This window comes from Stegostoma tigrinum, chromosome 2 (genome assembly GCF_030684315.1).
Source record: "Stegostoma tigrinum isolate sSteTig4 chromosome 2, sSteTig4.hap1, whole genome shotgun sequence".
Classification (NCBI taxonomy): domain Eukaryota; kingdom Metazoa; phylum Chordata; class Chondrichthyes; order Orectolobiformes; family Stegostomatidae; genus Stegostoma; species Stegostoma tigrinum.
Window position 1 is genome coordinate 152,934,647 of NC_081355.1, and position 21,114 is coordinate 152,955,760.

General features: G+C 41.4%; 1 protein-coding gene across 3 annotated transcripts in view; it reads right to left on the reverse strand.

Moving 5' to 3' along the window:
* mindy4 (MINDY lysine 48 deubiquitinase 4) overlaps positions 1-21,114 on the reverse strand; it is a 195,063-nt gene that overhangs the window by 101,739 nt on the left and 72,210 nt on the right. For all 3 annotated transcript variants that reach the window (XM_048549844.2, XM_048549836.2, XM_048549826.2), the window contains exons 7-8: positions 13,595-13,701; positions 5,700-5,816 (exon numbers count right to left, since the gene is read on the reverse strand). In XM_048549844.2, the coding sequence (XP_048405801.2) occupies positions 5,700-5,816; positions 13,595-13,701 (224 nt within the window). The remainder of the gene's footprint in view (positions 1-5,699; positions 5,817-13,594; positions 13,702-21,114) is intronic.

Genomic DNA, 21,114 nt, shown 5'->3' on the forward strand with positions numbered 1-21,114 from the left:
TATAATTTCTGCTTCTATCACCTCTTCTGGCAGCATGTTCCAGGCACCTACCAGCCTCTGTTTAAAAATACTTTCCTCGCACATCTGCTTTAAACTTTTCCCATATCACCTTAAACCCCTTATGCCACTACTATTTGACACTTTAGGTCACCCCTCAGCCTCCAATGCTCTCGTAAAACCACTCCAAGTTTGCGCAATCTTGCCATATAGCTAGTACCCTCTAATCCAGGCAACATTCTTATTCACCCGCTCCAAAGCCTCCACATCTTTCCTATAGTGTGGCAACCAAAACTGCACACAATACTCCAATCCTGACAATGGGTCAAACAGCATCTTCCATCTATTTCTTTTAGCTAATTGTTTTTCTCTGATGCCATTTGCTTATCCAGGGAGTTGGGAAGATGTTATCACAGGAAGTCATTTAGTGAATTACAGAATCAGACTGTAATCAGAATTGAATTAGAACGTTAGACACACAAATTTGCTGAAACTGGCAAGGAGAAAGCCTTTTGTTTATTGAAGGTCACTTCTAGATTTTCATTGGTTGATTTCATTCGAAGAACTCTGTCAGTTGAATAGCCAGATTTGACATAAACTGGGAGTTTTTTTTACACCACATCCCACAAACAGGACTGTTCTGGTATCTGGGTATGAAGACAGACTACAGAGAGCTTTAATAAAACCAGAAAATAACAAACTCAGCGATTGAGGAAGCTCCTGTGGAGAGACAACATTTCAAGTCAATGACCCGTCACGATGACTGAAAAAAACTACAGGTGTCACAGATTTTCAGCAAGAGTGGAAGTAGGATAAAGTTGAGACAGGAGGAGAAGAAAAGGGAAAGTGAACAAGGGAATTTAGAATGACTGAAAGGATGACAGTGCAAAGCAAAAGTGAACGGCAATGGGGAGAGTAAAGAAACAAAAGCTATTTCTCAATGGAATAAAATGACATGCTGAAAAGTTGAATTCAGGTAAGTGGAATGTGAGGAGACCCTTGCAGAGCATAAAAACTGGCAGAGATCTTGTTCAGCCAAAAGGTCCACTGTTGGGAGTCAGAACGATGAAAGCTGATTGGACCTAAATCAAGACTATAAGACATAGGCCATTCTCCTGCTTTCTCCCCATAACCCTTCTATGAGGTTACAGATTGTGTTGGAGTACAATTCTACTGCTGTTGATGGCCCACAGTGCTTCCTGGAGGTCCAGTCTGGAGTTGCTAGATCATTGCAAAGTCTGTCCCATTTAGCATTTTAGCACGGTGATGGTGTCACACAACATGATGGAGGTTGTTCTCAATGTGAAGATGGGGCTTCAGCTCTACAAGGACTGTGCGATGGTCACTCTTAACGATACGATCAAGGACAGATGCAATTACAGCTGGCAGATTAGTAGGGATGACATCAAGTATGTTTTTCCCTCTTTTGGTTCCCTCACCACCTGCCGCAGACCCAGTCTAGCAGCTATGTCCTTTAGGATCCAAACAGCTCCATCAGTAATACTGCTGCCAAGCCATTCTTGTTGGTAAACACTGAAATCCCCCACCCAGAGTACATTTTGTGCCCTTGCTATCCTGAGTGCTGAGGAGCACTGATCTGTCAGCTGAGGGAGGACAGTATGTGGTGATCAGCAGGAGGTTTCCTTGCTCATGTTTAACCTGAAGCCATGAGACTTCATGGGGTCCAGAGTCAATGTTGAGGACTCCTAGAGCAACACCCTCTCGAATCTATACCACTGTGCCACCACTTCTGCTATGTCTGTCCTGCCAGTGGGACAGGGCATATCCAGGGATGGTGATGGTGGTGTCTGGGGCATTGTCTGTACGGTATGATTCTATGAGTATGGCTATATCAGGCTGTTGCTTGACTAGTCTGTGAGACAACTCTTCCAAATTTGGCACTGGCCCCAGGCTTAGTGAGGACGACTCTGCAGGATCGACGGGGCAGTTTCTGCCATTGTCTTTTCCAGTGCCTAGATCAATGCCAGATGACCCGTCTGGTTTCATTTCTTTGGGACTTTGTAGCAACTGGTACAACTGAGTGGCTTGCTAGGCCATTTCAGAGGGCAACTGAGAATCAACCACATTCCCTGAACGACAATAGGGAGCAAGATGGGTTTTTCCAACAATCGGCTAGGATTTCATGGTGACCTGTAGATTCTAAATTCCAGATTTTTTTTTAAATTATTGAATTCAAATTCCACCATCTGCCATGATGGGATTCGAACCTGGGTCCCCAGAACATTAGCTGGGTTTCTGGATTAATAGTCTCGCAATAATATCACTTGGTCATCACCTATCCACCTTAATCCACCTTCAGGTCATTCAGTTTTACCAGCACCTTCTCCTTGGTGATGGCCACCATATTCAGGTCCACCCCTTGTGTCTCTTGAATTTTTGGGATATTACTCGTGTCTTCTACAATAAAGACTGGGGCGAAGTAATTATTCAGCTCCTTAGCCATTTCTTCGTTTTCTACTACTATCTCTCCAGCATCATTTTCCAGTGGTCCAATGTCCACTTTTGCTTCTCTTTTGACCTTTAGATATCTGAACAAACTCTTACAGTCTTCCTTTATATTACTGGCAAGCTTACCTTCATATTTAATCTTCTCCATCCTTATTTTTTGTTTTGTTGCCTTTTGTTGGTTTTTGAAAGGTTCCCAATCTTCCGGCTTCCCACTGCCCTTCACTGCATTATATGCTTTCTCTTTTACTTTTATGCTATCCCTGACTTCCCTTGTCAGCCATGGTTGTCTCATTCTCCTTTAGTATGCTACTTTTTCCTCGGGATAAATTTTTGTTGTGTCTCCTGAATAACTCCCAGAAACTCCTGCCATTGTTGGTCCACTGTCTTTCCTGCTAGGCTTCTTCTTCACGCCTCGGTAGTTGCCTTTATTCAGCTGTAATACCATTACCTCTGATTCTATCTTCTCCCTCTTAAACTTCATAGTAAATTCAATCATATTATGGTCACTGCCTCATTAGGGTCCCATCATCTTAAGCTCCCTTATCAAGTCTGCCTCATTGCACAGCACAAAATCCAGTATTGCCTGTTTCCTAGTGGGCTCCACCACAAGCTGCTCCAAAAAGCCATCTCGTAGACATTCCACAAATTCCTTTTCTTGCAATCCACCTGATTATCCTAGTTAACGTGCATATTGAAATCCTCACGATCACTGCAACTTTGCCTTTCTTACACACCTTCGCTATCTTCTGGTGTATCTCGGGTCCCAGCTCGTGACTACTGTTTGGAGGCCTGAACATAACTCCACCTGTGGCTATTTTACCTTTGAGGTTCCTCTATTCTACCCACACAGATTCTACAACATCTGACCCTACTTCATTTCATACTATTGATTTAATTTCATTTCTTACGAATAAGACAAATCAAATTCAAGTCACCCCAAGGACAGTTTAAACAGCCAATCTGGAATATTTATAAACTAGCACAATCTAGCAGCCAGCTCCAGCCAGATTAATCAACAGCATTTCTAAAGAAAGGTCTAGGCCTGAAACGTCAGCCTTCCTGCTCCTCTGATGCTGCTTGGCCTGCTGTGTTCATCCAGCTCTACACCTTGTTACCTCTTAATCAACAGTACACAGCTCTGATGGAAAGTAAGTTTACATTTGTTTATGCTCATATGGCACCAGCCTAAACCTCCACCCGTCTTGCCAGAGAACAGCACTATTACGTGACAAGTCTGCCTCCATTGCTTTTTAATAGGTTTTCTTCCATAAACAAATCCCAGCCTTATAGTCTCTCATTCTCAGGACCTCAAAGTTGAAATGAAGTTTAAGATAATACTTTGTGTTTCAAAGACAACTGAGATACTCAGTTAATGTCTCCTTATCTCTAGGCCACACTCACAATGTTGTTGATACAGAGCAGACCAGCCTACCATGGAACAACTTGGATTCAACATAAACATTTGGTTTGGGAAGGTGAAGGGTGCTAGAAATGATGTGTTCCAATTTGCACAGGAGTGCAGCTACTAACGATCTGGCATGTATTAGGAGATGCAACAAAGAGATCATGCACAACCAATGTTCCCTCATAGATGCATATGTGCACACCAAACTTTAATGTGTATTGCTCAAATACACAACCTTTTTATCTTTCATTTATCAGGACAGTTCACAAGAAGTGGTCAGTCACCAACTTATGAATTTCCCATGGCAACCCCTCTGTCAAAGTACACTTGCCAATCAGCACATTCACCTCATTCTGTATTAAAGTTGTTTTATATTGGTATTCTTGCAAATAACGAGGGCAAGATGAAAAGCTTCAAAAACACTCAACTTCTGTACTGCCAAACAGTTAATCTTTAATATAATGCTTTTTGTAGCGCCTGAAACCAACCGAACCCAAACTGTGATATAGTGTCAAAGGAACTGCTATATCTCTAGATCTGAAACCGCCTATCAAAATCCACTTCCATCTCCGAGGAAAGATCAGGGCTGCACACCCATGGGATCATGCTGTTGGAAATATCTGTTAAATAATTAGCAGGGGGTAGAAAGTGCAAAGGCCTTAATGAGCTAGAGAAGTCAGCAGTTTCCTGTATTCCTGCCAGCATACCTCTGTGAGTGACTAGAGAACTGCAGAAAGATACGGAAGTAAAGGGCTGAACAACAGCCTCCTTTACATCACCTTTGCCCAAAACATTTGAGCAAAGAGACTGAGTTAGAAATTGTGGGGTTATAGAAACATCAGCCTGGTCTCTAGAAGATGGTGGGCTCAATCACTGATTGATCCTGCAGCACACAACTTAAGCTGGTTGTCCAGTGCAGTACTGAGAGATATGGAGGCGTCACCTTTCAGATGAACGATGAAACCAGCATTTGCCTACTGAGGTAGACATGAAGATTCCATTGCAGTAGCTAAAGAATAGAAGGGAGGCACCTTGGCCAAAATGTATTCCTCAACCAACATTTCTAAAATAACAGAGAAACTAACAACCAGTTAAACTATTTGAGAGACCGGCTGCCACATTTCCTGCATTTCACAGTGACCACACTTCACAAGTATCTATCTGACAGTACTGCCTCACATTTTTGACAACAATAATTGGTTCAAAAAGGAAACAAATTCTTAATTTCAAAAGGGTTTTTTTGTGTTCCAGTCAGGGTCTAGCAATGCCAGATTAGCTGAAAGACTGATCCTGGAACTGTATTTTAGTGATGCTAACTCTAACACCTCACCATTGTCATGAAGTATCAAAACAGTTTTCCTCGCAAAGTACTTTGCAATGTTCTGAAACAGGGAAAGGCAGCAGGGAATGGTAATTTTAGAGAGGTGAATTTAGGCTGCCATGGTGATTGCAAGTTGTCTGATGCCAGACTGTTGTGACAACTGTGTTTTTCTCCAAAGTGAACCCTTACCGAGGGTGGAAATTATGTGGTGAACTAGTATCAGGCTATCACGAGACCTGCAAGTAAACTCATGAAGGCGGTGATTACATAGTAGGAGAAAGTCAAATCATCACAGGGTCAGTGGGTTTCCAGTTTGAACTCATACCAGAAGTGGAAATTATAGAGTAGGCTAGTGCCAGAGAAATGGAAACGGTTTAGAAAACACTGTGGCTTTCACATAGCTCAATCCAAACTGAGCAATTTTAAGCACAGAAGAAATATTAGTTTTAAAATTGCGCATTTTTCTTATGGTACTGTACAACAAGAACAAGAACAGAATATAGTCACCTTCTTCTGAACGATACCGTATCTTAAGTCAGGTATATCACTGAAAGTGAAACTCTGTATCTTCCATTCCTCAGCAAAACACGAAAAGCTGGACCCAAATAGAAGATTTTTCAACTGCTGCAAATAAAATCGGAATCATAGAATCAATGACTGATTACTGCAAAGGAAGATGCCATTCAGTCTATCATAAATGCTGCCTCTCTTAGAAAGCTTGTTTTTAAAAAAGTCACTTGCCTACTTTAAACATGAAATATTTCAAAAAAGATAGCCAACTGGCCTATTAAGGCTCACTGTAAATTCATATCAAAGAAGTCTTGGCTTCTAATTCTGCTTTATCACTATTACCCCCAGTGTAAACAGTGGATATGTTTTTCAAAGCACAGCAAGTTATGTCAATTTGGAATGGAAATTGAATTAGATTCAAGGAAGATTTTTGCACAGTTCTAAAGGCCAAAGAGATCAAAGGGTAAGGGGGGAAAGCAGGAACAAGGAAAGAAGTTGGATGATCAGCCATGATCATACCAAATGACAGGAGGCTTGAAAGGCTGAATGGCCTACTCTTTTTTATCAATTTTCTGTTTCTGCTTTTCTAAATTTTCAAAAAGGGAATTGGGTAAATATTCAAAGGAAGATGACTTGCAGGGCTATGGCCCTTTGCAGGTAAAAGCAAGGAAAAAAACTAAACAGCTCTTTTGAAAAAACCTCAAAGAGGTATGATGAGCTAAATGACTTCCTTTCTGATCTACATCATTCTATGATCCTATCAGCAAACAATTAACTCATTATAGAGCATGCCTGACTCGAAATTAACAGAGGATACCATTTCAAAACAATCTGTGAAAATTATCTTTGATTTTGGAATTTTCAAGCCCTCCTCTTGCAGTGAATTTCTTTCTTAGTTATGACAACATGCAGGATGCTGGAAACAGTAGCCAAACAGATATCTAGTTAATCTGACTGAGGCAGGAATAAGCTGACGACAGGACATGGCCAGGCTTCCTCTCAAACAGGGTACCTAAAACTACAACACACTCTTAGAACGTTACTGAAGTCCACAAGGAAAAAAACTGCACCTAAAAATGAGGCTTGTAATGGGGTGAATGGAAGTGCTGCGAAATTGAGCCCAGCTAATTGTTAATTAATTAATTTCCTTTCTCTAACATTTCAGCAATCACTACCAGCATGGGGCATCTTTAATACAATCTTCATTATTTTATGTTCCACTATTCTAGCTAAAGATGTCGGGATGTTTCACGTGTTTTTGACAGCTTTGTCACATTGTCTTACCATTGCACGTCAAGAGTCAATTGCTGTTCTTCAAGCTTTTTAAACCACCTAGCTAACTAAATTCAGGTCACTGCACATTTGGATTACAAACATTTACCAGATGTTCTCTACCCCAAAATACAAGAAATCTGAAGTAAAAGGTAATATCCTAGAAATTCCCAGTATCAGAGAGGACTAATTCATTTGTCAGCTTGGAGTCTTCAACTGCACATCCAAATTTTTGAATCTGAGAGTACTGTTAGCAATACTGATCAACAAATACTGCTTTTGCAAAATCTGCATTTTCCTAAGAGCTCTCTCTAGACTCATCTCTCCTCGAATCCACCTTTTACCCAATTCCCCTGAAGTTCTCAGACACTTATCACCAGAGGTGCCATAGTTCCTATGAGAACAAATAGTAGCTAAAGAAACAGCTGGAGGACTGGCTACAGTTCTGTGATGACGACAACAAAATGTAAACTTGTATTGATATCTAAGTGCAAAGAACGTCTATTACAGAATGGGCTTTCCGTAGGCTAAATTAAACATTAAAAAAAACTCAGATTGATCCTCCACAACTTAAAGTATGATTTAATCTCATTTTGACATCTGTGAAAGCAATACCATTTCCATTTGAAACCTTAATAAAGTTTGGAGACACCTATCATGGCAAATGCTTTGTTCAGGGCTGAACATAACACTATATTATGGTTTGTAAAGGACAACAGAAAGAGATAGGAACTGCAGAAAGTGTTCACTCAATATTCAAGTGCTACTTCTGCCACAGAAATAAAAGTCAAATAAATTCCTAAATCTACTGATTGTACTCAATTGATTGATTTCAAACTGGTCTCAGGGAATTAAAGCTGAATTCACTTTTTCAGCTTTGACTCAGTACATAGTACTCTCAACCAGTCAAGAAGTTACAGGTTCAAACCCCATTTCATCATCTAGGCTGTCACACACAAAGAAATGCTAAGGGAATGCAGTGTTTCAGAGGGGATGTTAAATCAAGGCCCCTTCTGCATCCAAGATTCATGGCACTATTAAAGAACAACAGATTATTTCTTCTCAGTTAGTAATTATTCCGCAATCAATATCACAAATAATAAACCTGGGTACGATCACATCACTATTGCAGTAAATCTGGGCAACAAATCCCATTTTACTGCTATTACCCTCAGTGTAACAAGTTGACATGTTTTATGCAAAAGAACCAGGGGTAGACAACATTTTGTTTTCTGAAATGCAGTTAGTTGTATTAATCTTGAATGACAGTTGAATTAGTTTCATACTCAGAAACAGATAACTGCTTAAAGAAGGAAGCTTGACAGGGCTATGGGGCAAGAGTAGGGGAAAATGGGATTAATTGGATAAATCCGTGATGCAATTATAAGTGATGACTTTTAAAAATATAACAATTCATTGGGCGTATATCCTGCAAATCTGAACTTTCTTTATTAAGGCAAATCTCTTTATTTCAATGTGCTCTAGTTAGTAAACATGAAAATGAATAAAGCAAGGAATCCTGATTTTGCCACAAAGTAGATCTTGGGGAAGGCTGGAATGATGCGTTTTTTTCCATGATCAATTGGCTTCACTCTTCACACTTACATATAACCAGTCAGAGAGCTGCTTACAACTACAGAGTCAAACCTCTATCAAACGAGTTGAAGGAAAATAAGATTTGGCTATTAGTGTGCAAGTTATGGGGGGTATATATACCTTGAATTGGACCGAGACAGCACTTTAGCTCTTATAGATCCTGCAGTCATTTCACTGGCTAAAAAATCGTATCCAGGATGAGGTATGAAGGATGACTATTTCAGCAAAGTATCAAAGGACTAATAACACATGCTAAATTTCCAAATTGGGAAGACGTTTTTTCTAATGGATTAAAAAGTAACTACGAAATTTAATATCTAAAATATACACATTCAAGATTAATCTGAATCAATCAAATTATCTTACTCAACAAGTCAGTGATTATTTTTCTAATTCCAAGTTTAAAATTTTGATAAGTGAGCACTTCAATTTCATTTGTTCCCATGCATGTTTAACCTGCATCATACTGTTAGCTTCCAGTACCTGAACCAAATTTGACATCAGGCCCTATGTAAGAGGAGCCGAACTGGTACCTCCTCACCCACCTTACGCTTGATCATGGCTGTTGAATCTGGTACCTGGTCAATGATTCTCATTCAGTTAGTATACTATCCAAGGTCAAGTAATCTTGATCAGCAAAACCTTTTCTGATACATTATACAAAATCTGTATTAAGTTACCTATTTGTTCAACTCCAACTTGTTAACTGTTTTACAGTCAAGTTTATTTCAACAACTTACATTTACAATCTGCCTTCGTGCACTATAAGATCACAGAATAGTGCAGCACAGTAACAGGCCCTTCAGCCCATCATGCCTGTGTCAACCACAATGACATTCTAAACTAATTCTTTTGGCCTTCACACGATCCATATCCTTCTCTTCCCTTCATGATCAGGTGTCTGTTCAAATGCCTTTTAAAAACTTTGCTAACATATCTGCTTCTACCACCTGTCCCAGCAGCAGACTGCAGGCACCTACCACCTACTATGTAAAACAAAATGTCTCACATCTCCTCGAAACTATCCCCCTCCAATTATCAATCCTATCCATTCCTCTCATTATTTTATATACTTCTATCAGGTCGCTCCTCAGCCTCCGATGCTCTACTGAATACAATCCAAGTTTGTCCAATCTCTCCTTGTAGCCAATTCACTCCAGCCAAGATCCTAGTAAACCTCTTTTGCATCCCCTCCAAACCTTCCGCATCTTTCTTACAGTGTAGTGACCAGAAATGCACAAATACTCCAAATATGGCCTATCTGAAATCTTATGCAGCTGCAACATGACTTGCCGACTTTTACACTCGATGCCCGACCGATGAAGTCAAGCATGCTGTAGACCTTCTTGACCTTCTGATTCACTGCCACTTACAGGCAGCTGGGGCAAATTTTTGCTTATTAACAATTCATGGGATCTGAGCATCATTGGCTGGGTCAACGTTTATTTCCCACCCCTATTCATAGGATCATAGAATCACTACAGTGTGGAAGCAGGCCATTCAACACACAGAATCCACACTGACCCAACACATACCACCTCTCTTTACCTCATCCCTGTACCCTGCATTTCCCATGGCAATGCCACCTAACCTGCACATCTCTGGACACTATGGGCAATTTAACCAATACACCCAACCTGCACATAGAACATAGAACATTACAGCACAGTACAGGCCCTTCGGCCCTCGACGTTGTGCCGACCTGTCATACTGATCTCAAGCCCATCTAACCTACACTATTCCATGTACGTCCATATGCTTGTCCAATGATGACTTAAATCTACTTGAAGTTGGCGAATCTACTACCGTTGCAGGCAAAGCATTCCACTCCCTTACTACTCTGAGTAAAGAAACTACCTCTGACATCTGTCCAATATCTTTCACCCCTCAATTTAAAGCTATGCCCCCTCATGCTCGCCGTCACCATTCTAGGAAAAAAGCTCTTCCTATCCACCCTATCTAACCCTCTGATTATTTTATATGTCTCATCTTTGGACTGAGGGAGGAAACCACAGCACCAGACAGAAACCCAAACAGACACAGGGAGATAACAAGGTGTGGAGCTGGATGATCACAGCAGGTCAAGCAGCATCTTAGGAGCAGGAAAGCTGACATTTCGGGCCTAGACCCTTCATCAGGAACGCATTTCTGATGAAGCGTCTAAGGCCTGAAACATCAGCTTTCCTGCTCCTAAGATGCTGCTTGACCTGCTGTGTTCATCCAGCGCCACACCTTGTTATCTCAGATTCTCCAACATCTGCAGTTCCTATTATCTAAGACACAGGGAGAATGTGCAAACTCCACACAGGCAATTGCCTGAGGGTGAAATCTAACCATGGTCACTGGTACTGTGAGGCAACACTGCTAACCACCGAGCCACTGTGCCACTGAGCTGCATTCTTGACCTGGTGCAGTCAGTGCGCTGTAGGTGTACCCACAATGTCCTTACGGAGGGAATTCCAGGTTGTCAACCCAATAACACTGAAAAAAAGGGCAATATATTTCCAAGTCAGGCTGATGAGTTGCTTGAAGGGGATCTTGCAGGAGGTGGCATTCCCTTGTATCTGCTGCCTCTGTCCTTCAAATGGTAGTGGTCATGAGTTGAGACATTGCTATCTAAGGACTCTTGGTGAATTTCTGCAGTGCCTTTTGCAGATAGTACACACTGCTGTTACTAAGCACCAATTGTGGAGGGAGTGGATGTTTGGCACCACATCGACAATCAAGCAGGCTAATTTGTCCTGATGGTATTGAGCTTTGAGTGCTTTTGGAGCTGCACCCATCCAGGCAAATGGAGAATATTCCATCGCAATCCTGACTTGTGCACTGTAGATGGTATTTGGCTTTAAGGAGTCAGGTGGTGAGTTGCGCACTGCTGGATTCCTAACCACTGACCTGCTCTTAAGCCACTGCATTTAGAGTCAAAATCATAAAGGTATAGAGCATGGAAACAAAGCCTTTGGTCCAACTCATCTATGCCGACCAGATATCCTAGATATATCTAGTCCCATTTGTCAGCCTTTGGCCCATATTGTTCTAAACCCTTCCTAACCCTGTACCCATCCAGATGCCTTTTAATTGTTGTAATTATACCAGCCTCCACATTTCCTCTGGCAGCTCATTCCATTCATGCACCACCCTCTGTGTGAAAAAGATGCCCCATAAGTCCCTTTTAAATCTTTCCCCTCTCACCTTAAACTTAAGCCCTCTAGTTTTTGATCTCCCCACCCCAAGGAAAGTACCTTGTCTATTTACACTATCCATGCCCCTTAAGGACTTCTAATCCAGTTAAGTTCCTGGTCCCTGGACACATCCAGGATGTTGATAGAGGGAGAATTCAGTGATGCCAACCCCACTGCATGTCAACAGATAATTGTTAGATTCTGTCTTGCTGGAAGGGGTCATTGCCTGGCATTTGTGTGGCACAAATGTTGCTTCTCACTTCTCAGCCCAAGCCTGGATATTGCCTCTTTTAAAACACACATCCTTGCAGTGAGACAATGGTTAACGGAGAGTCAATTTGGTGCACAATCACAGGGCAGATGGGTTATCAGGCACAAGGAGAGTAATGTGCAGCAGACTTTTAGATGAGTTGGAGTTTGAATGAGTTTATGAAGGGCACAAGTGGAAAGTTTATGAAAAGTGCAGGAGGGCTGACACCTCCAGCCCAAGTGAACATCTGTCTTCCAAGGCTCATGGTCCACAGCCTGAATGGTTCACAGCTGAACCTTTATGTAGAAACACAGAACACAGCAAAACAGGTGGAACAGTAAGCCTTTTGGCACTTCTATCTAATCCACTAGTCAATGGAATCATAGTTGATTGCCCAAGTCAGCACCGGCTCCTGCTTTCTCCCCATACCTTTTGAGCCCATTAACCCAAAGAACCGTATCCAACTACTCCTTGAGAACCTTCAACATTTTGGCCTCAAACTACTTCTATGGCAGAAAAACACATGACTCTCTATGTGAAGAAATTTCTCCTCATCTCATTTTTAAATGGCATTTCTCGAATCATTAGACCATAATGACTGGTTCTCGACTTGTTGTTTATTCATTCATGGCATGAGGGCACCTCTGGCTCGGCCAGCATTTATTGCCCATCCCTAATTTTCCAGAGGGCAGATAAGCATCAACTACATTGCTGAGAGTCTGAAGTCAATGTATGCCAGATCAGGTAAGGATGGCAGATTTCCTTCCCTAAAGGACATTAGTGAACCAGATGGATTTTTCCAACAATCAACAACGAATTCATGATCACATTAGACTCTTCATTCCAGATTTTTTCAATTGAATTCTTCCTGAATTCCACGTCTGACGACATTCCCCAGTCATCAGGAATATTTTTCCTATATTTACCATCTAATTCTACTAGTATTTTATGGGGGAGGTTTGATAAGATTCCCCTCCCTTCTTTTGAACTCCAGTGCACACAGTCCCAATTGACCTAGTCTCTTTTCACGTGGCTGTCTTGTCATCCCAGGAATGAGTCTGGTAAACCTAGAACTATCAAGCCTACAAACATGGATTACTGACACTTTCCACCAGTTATAAAAGTGTTCCCAAACAGGACATGAAAGCACAGAGTGCTCAAAATTACATGTGGCAGCTGCCCAATTCCACACGTGATTAGGAAGGATAGGCTACTTGCTATAATTTACTAACACCTTGGGGGCTTCACATTGAACTCTCCACAGGGATTTCTAGTCTCCCAATCTGCCTCTAGTTAAAATTACAAAAAAACACAGATTGCGTTTTAGGCTACGAGAGATGGAATGGGCAATATAGTCAGAACGTGACTTCGCAAATATCACCACACCCTTCATATACAGCTGGAGGGGTGATCTTGAACAGAAACGTGGATCAGTTTTCCACAGGCAAATCTCATGGGTGGAGGTTGGACTGAGGTTAAGCTTGATAAAACTGCTATTGCCACACTATGAACAAATGAAAAAAACATTCATAAACTCTTGGTGATAAGCTAACAGATGGAAATACCATAAGAATGTAATCAAAATAACTTACTATAGCAAGAGACAGGTCAATAGGCTTAGAGTCAATGTGGTGTTTACGAAGAGAACTGACAGGTACAATTTCATCAACTTCTTCCAAATCATCGTCATCAATATCAGCTGCAAAATAAACCAGACAAACCTTCAGTCTGCATCAAATAATCTTAAACTCGTATAGCTAAACATAAAGGACTGAATACAGACTACATCAGACAATAGAGCGGGGTCCTGCATTAGAATAAACAGGTATTCTAATGTTTGATGAGTCATTGATAATTAATGGAGATGTGGCATTGAAGCAGACAGTATAAACTGGGCTCAAGAAGCATTTTCAGTGTATTTCTGTAGGAGAGAGAAAAGGATCATGTGAAAGCTATGTGGTTCAGGGTAAGCTCAGATGGAAAGATTGTACCCAATCACCTACTCCGACAATTCAATGTTCTTTTACTCCACTCCAGCCTACAATATTGGCCCAGTAATTTTGATGGTTAACTAATCCAGGGCTTTTCCATTTACCACATGGTTCGCTCTTGAATTGGATCTTCCAAAAGGCATCACCTCGCATTTGCTTGGATTGAACTCCATCTCCCATTTCTCCGCCCAACTCTCCAATCTATGAGCAGACATTAGCAGGTAGAATAAAGGAGAACCCTAAAGCTTTCTATAGGTGTGTGAGGAATAAGAGGATGACTAGGGTAGGAATAGGGCCAGTCAAAGACAGAAGTGGGAAGTTGTGTGTGGATCCTGTGGAGATCAGAGAAGTGCTAAATGATCATTTCTCATCTGTTTTCACTGAGGAACAGGAGAATATTGTAGAGAAGATGGCTGAGTTACGGGCTACTAGAATTGAAAGGATTAAGATTAGTAAGGCGGAGGTGTTATCAATTCTAGAAGGTGTGATGGGCTGGATGGGATTTTTCCCAGGATTCTCTGGGAACATAGAACATAGAACATAGAACAGTACAGCACAGAACAGGCCCTTCAGCCCACAATGTTGTGCCGACCATTGATCCTCATGTATGCACCCTCAAATTTCTGTGACCATATACATGTCCAGCAGTCTCTTAAATGACCCCAATGACCTTGCTTCCACAACTGCTGCTGGCAACGCATTCCATGCTCTCACAACTCTCTGCGTAAAGAACCTGCCTCTGACATCCCCTCTATACTTTCCACCAACCAGCTTAAAACTATGACCCCTCGTGCTAGCCATTTCTGCCCTGGGAAATAGTCTCTGGCTATCAACTCTATCTATGCCTCTCATTATCTTGTATACCTCAATTAGGTCCCCTCTCCTCCTCCTTTTCTCCAATGAAAAGAGACCGAGCTCAGTCAACCTCTCTTCATAAGATAAGCCCTCCAGTCCAGGCAGCATCCTGGTAAACCTCCTCTGAACCCTCTCCAAAGCATCCACATCTTTCCTATAATAGGGTGCCCAGAACTGGACGCAGTATTCCAAGCTAGGGAGGTGGTGGTGGAGCTTTTAGCCTTGATCTTTGAGTCCTCATTGTCTACAGGTTTAGTACCAGAGGATTGGAAGATTGCAAATGTTGTGCCTTTGTTCAAGAAGGGTAGTAGGGATGACCCAGGTAATTATAGACCTGTGAGCCGTATGTCTGATGTAGGAAAAGTTTTGGAAAGGATTGTAAGAGATAGGATATATAATCATATAGCAAGCAACAATTTGATTGGAGATAGTCAGCATGGATTCGTCAAGGGCAGGGCGTGTCTCACAAACTTCACTGAGTTTTTTGAGAAGGTGACCAAGCATGTGGATGAGGGAAGGGCAGTTGACGTGGTGTACACGGACATCAGTAAAGCCTTTGATAAGGTTCCACAGAGGCATGGGATTGAGGGAGATTTAGCAGTTTGGATTAGAAACTGGCTTTCTGTAAGAAAGCAATGAGTGGTGGTTGATGGAAAATATTCAGCCTGGAGTCCGGTTACTAGTGGTGTGCCTCAAGGATCTGTTTTGGGACCACTGCTATTTGTCATTTTTATAAATGACTTGGACGCAGGCATCGGTGGATGGGTTAGTAAGTTTGCAGATGACACTAAAGTCGGTGGAGTGGTGGACAGTTTGGAAGAATGTTGCAGGTTGCAGGGAGACTTGGATAAACTGCAGAACTAGGCTGAAAGGTGGCTAGTGGAGTTCAATGCAGATAAATGTGAGGTGATTCACTTTGGGAAGAATAATAGGAAGGCAGAATACCGGGTCAATGGAAAGTTTCTTGGTAGTGTAGATGTGCAGAGGGATCTTGGCGTCCATGTACATAGATCCCTGAAAGTTGCCACCCAGGTTGATAGCGCTGTTAAAAAGGATTAAGGTGTGTTAGGTTTTATTGGTAGAGGGATTGAGTCCCGGAGCTGTGATGTCATGCTGCAACTGTACAAAACGCTAGTGCGGCCTCATTTGGAATACTGTGTGCAGTTCTGGTCGCCCCATTATAGAAAGGATGTGGAAGCATTGGAAAAGGTACAGAGGAGATTTACCAGGATGTTGCTTTGTCTGGAGCGCAGGCCCTATGAAGAAAGGCTGAGGGACTTGGGTCTGTTCTCATTTGAGAGAAGGAGGCTAAGAGGGGATTTTATAGAGACATACAAGATGATCAGAGGATTAGATAGGGTGGACAGTGAGAGTCTTTTTTCCGAGGATGATGACTTCAGCTTGTACAAGGGGACATAGCTACAAATTGAGGGGTGATAGATTTAAGTCGGATGTCAGAGGCAGGTGCTTTACTCAGAGAGTGGTAAGGCCGTGGAACGCCCTGCCTGCCAATGCAGTTAATACAGCCACATTAGGGGCATTTAAACAGTCCTTGGATAAGCATATGGATGATGATGTGACAGTGTACGGGGATGTGCTTAGATTAGTTCACAGGTCGGTGCAACATCGAGGGCCGAAGGGCCTGTTCTGCACTGTATTGTTTTATGTTCTATATTCTGCTGTATCCTCCGACAGTCCCCTTCACTATCTGCTACTCCACCAATCTTAGTGTCATCTGCAAACTTGCTGATCAGACCATCTACACCTTCCTCCTGATCATTTACATATATCACAAACATCAGTAGTCCCAACACAGATCCCTGTTGAGCACCACTAGTCACAGTTCTCCATTTTGAGAAACTCCCTTCCACTACAACTCTGTCTCCTGTTGCCAGCCAGTTCTCTATCCATCTAGCTAGTACACCCAGACCCATGCGACTTCACTTTCTCCATCAGCCTAGCATGGGGAACCTTATCAAATGCCTTACTGAAGTCCATATATATGGCAGCTACAGCCCTTCCCTCATCTATCAACTTTGCCACTTCCTTGAAGAATTCTATCAAGTGGGTAAGACATAACCTTCCCTGCACAAAACCACGTTGCCTATCACTATTAAGTCCATTTTCTTCCAAACGTAAATAGATCCTATCCCTCAGTATCCTCTCCAGCAGCTTTCCCACCACTGACGTCAGGCTCACCGGTCTATAATTACCTGGTTTATCCTTGCTACCCTTCTTAAACAAGGAGACAACATTAGCAATTCTCCAGTCCTCCAGGATCTCACCCATGCTCAAGGATGCTGCAAAGATATCTGTTAAGGCCCAGCTATTTCCTCTCTCACTTCCCTTGTAATCAGGGATAGATCCCATCCGCACCTGGGGATTTGTCCACCCTAATGCCTTTTAGAACACCCAGCACTTCCCCCCCCACCAACTCCTTATGCTGACTTGACCTAGAGTAATCAAACATCAATCCCTAACCTCAACAATCCATCATGTCCCTCTCCTCAGTGAATACCGAAGCGAAGTACTCATTAAGAATCTCACTCAGTTTCTCTGACTCCTTGCATAACTTCCCTCCTTTGTCCTTGAGTGGGCCAACCCTTTCTCTAGTTACCCTCCTTATGTATGAATATAAGGTATTGGGATTTTTCTTAACCCTGTTTGCTAAAGACATTTCATGACCCCTATTAGCCCTCCTAATTCCTTGTTTCAGATTGGTCCTACTTTCCCGATATTCTTCCAAAACTTCTTCTGTTTTCGGTCACCTAGACTTTATGTATGCTTCCTTTTCCCTTTTTGCTAGTCCCACAATTTCACCTGTCAGCTATGGCTCCCTAATCTGCCCTTTCTATCCCTCATCTTCACAGCAACATGTCTGCCCTTGAACTGTAATTAGCCTCTCTTTAAAAGCCTCCCACATATCAAATGTAGATTTATCCTCAAACAGCTGCTCCCATTCCACATTCCCCAGCTCCTGCTGAATTTTGCAACAGAACCTACTGCTGGTCTGACACCTATCAAATGGGACACAACAACTCCCTACCCATCTCACTGAAATGATGCACTTAGCTTTTCACAGAAGTTTGCTTTTAAGTCACAGAACAAGACATTTACTTCTGCAAAAAGGATCATGGTTTCAGCGCAGATCTTCACTGTTGGGTTTGAAGGTTCCTGGATAGGTCTGGAAAAAGGTTACAGAAGGTCCAGGAATCTCCAGCACAGAAGACTTCTAAAAGGCACGTGGGCTATTGCTAAATCTAATCAGAACCAGAAATAGTGTCCAACTATCTGGGCCATCAACACCAAATGCAGGAAGAATCAATAGTTTTGTATTATTTATTACAGCAACTTCACAGATAGGCTGCACATGGATTCACATCCATTCAAAATGATCTTTACTAATGCTGGCTGTGAAGTTACAGAACATGTCATCCCCCGCCACACTCCCCAATCCTGTGGTGCTGTGAAATGGAGTATCAAAGTCAGGTGCAGAGGATGAGCTAACTGGCAAGAACGAATACACAGTCGCATTTAAATTCACACAATTTTTTTAAGCGTATCAGTTAGAAATTCAAATCTCTACAATTCTATGAACTCAATAGTCATACTTATAATGGAAACTTTGAACAGAAACTCCATTCGGTAATTATATTGCCCTGCTAGTGTCCAGGGCAGAGGAATGAGAAAGAAAAAAGACTGAAGAATGGAGAAGGGATGGAAGGAAGACAGAAGATACCTACACCAGATGGCCTGCACCCTGTTCAAGGTATTTTACCAGTTAGGGACGAGCAACAAATGCTGACCTTAAGAGTGACACTCAATCCAGTGAAAAAATATGAAAGTCAGAGAATGTGGCAATAGAAAAATGGGACAGGAATCAGGAAATTAATTCCACTTGCAGACAAATTGCAAACCCATGAATCAAAACATAGAATGATCAACATCCTGGTAACCAGAAACTGCCTGTATACTGGCATGGCTAAATTAGGCTCAATAGCTTTATCAATGCTGTCAATTTTATATGATTCTATGCAATTGGCAAGGACCTACTTTTAACGTGATGAAATAAATATACCAATAAGAATGAATATCCGAGGTAACAATTCTTTTCAACATACAAGATTAATATATCAGAGTTAATGATTAAACAGTGTCTCTGTTAAAGAGCTGATCACTGCAAAATCATTAAAGAGGACTAGTGATGATGTAAGAATGTTAAGACACCAACAAATTCTATGGATATGTTGATAACAAGAGAAAAAGAAACAGGGACAGGGCTTTTCAGGCATACATATGATAAACATATACGTAATGACAAACATGTATGTAATCACAATAAAATAATATAAACACTAAAAAAAAGTTTTGCTTGTTTTTATACTGAGATTGAAGTGGTAAACACATCATAATTTTTTTAAAAATCATACAGTAAAGATGGGAGGTGGAAATAATTGTAAAATATAGTAAAAACCGAGAGAGAAAAATACCCACTGCTCTGAATGAACTACATTCCGGCATACAAAAACCAACTAAGGAAGCTCTAACATGGCTATATTACATAGACGTGCAAATTCATTGGAAAATGGAACAGTGCCTCAGAACTGGAGTGTAGCTAATAAGATTTCAGATTTCGACACATTGAAAGAGAGATTGTTCCCTGGACCCGGTTCTATACACCAAATAGCTCAAAGTCAGTGGTTGGAAAGATAACGGAATCTTTAATCAAAGATGAAAAAGAAAAATATCTAGAGGCTGAAAATACAATAAGGAGTAGTCAGCACAGAATCCAAAAGGGAATATCATACTTGATTAATCTTATTTTTTTTTGAAATATTAAGGGATTGGGCAGACAAAGGTAATGAAGTAGGCCTAATATTTTCAGATTTCTAAAAGTAACAAAAGTCCAGAAAGTCCTTTGATAAGGCAGACTCATAACTAATGACAAAAAAAATTAAGTTGGGGATGCAGGAGTGGAATAGATAGCAATCTGTTTACAAAAGAGTAAAAAGAGCCAAAGGCAGTTACTCAGGCTAGCAAAAAGAGGATTTTTTTTTCTAAAATCAGACATGGGGTGTGGTCATCACTGCCTAGACCAGCATTTATTACCCATTCCTAGTTATCTTGGAGAAGGTGATGGAGAGTTACCTTCTTGAACACTGCAGTCCAAGGTGTGTAGGTACATTCAGAGCTGTTTGGGAGGAAGTTCCAGAATCTTGACCCAGCAACAGCAAGACATGGCAATGGGAAACCTGCACTCCATACACTTACTACCCAAGTTCTTCTATATGGTGGAAAATGTAGGTTTGGAAGATGCTGTCAAATGGAACGTACAGAGTTGCTGCACTGCATGTTTATGGTACACACTGTAAACTAGTGGGGAGGGAATAAATGTCAAAGACGATAGGCAGAGAGGCAATCAAGCAGGCTGGTTTGTCAGGGAATGAGACTGGAGATTCATTCACCCGAGATGATGTACAGGCATTGGGAAAACAGGAGGTGAGATACTTGCTAGAAAATACCCAGATTGTGACCTGACCTTGTAGTCATAATGCTTATATGGCTAATCAAATTCAATTTCTGGTCAAACAGATATTTACAGTTGAGGATTCAATAATGGTAATGCATTGAAATGTGAAGGGGAGATGGTTAATTCTCTCTTTTTGGAAATGGTCAAGATCTGGTATTGTGTGATATCTGTGTTCCTAGGATCAGGACTGAGACCGTTATTCACCATTTAAGTAAATGACTGTACTGAGGCTTTCAGGATGCAATTTTAAAATCTGCAGATATTACCAACTGGAGGTGTAAGGTGTCCTAGTGCATGCAGGTACAAGACAGCAAACAGAATGTATACTTTATTGCAAGTGAAACTGAATGCAGGGTAGGGAGATCACGCTTCAGTCACACCAGATATTGGTTATATTGCATCTGGAATAGTGTACATAACCAATCACTGTACTTATGAAAGCACATAAAATGTTGGGAGCAGCTCCAAGAAGGTTTATTCATACCTGAAATGAGTGGATTGTCTTATGAGTAAAGACTAAATAGGCTCAGCCTGTATCCTCTGGAGTTTATAAGAATGAGGTGACATAATGAAACATACAAGATAATGAGAGGACTTGACTGGGAGGGTGCGGAAAGAATGTTTTGCTCAATGGGAGAATTAAGAATGAGGGGACATAGATTAAAAATAAAGGGTTGCCCATTTGATATAGAAATGAGGATTTTTTTTAAAATTCAGAGTTGAGTGTCTTTGGAAT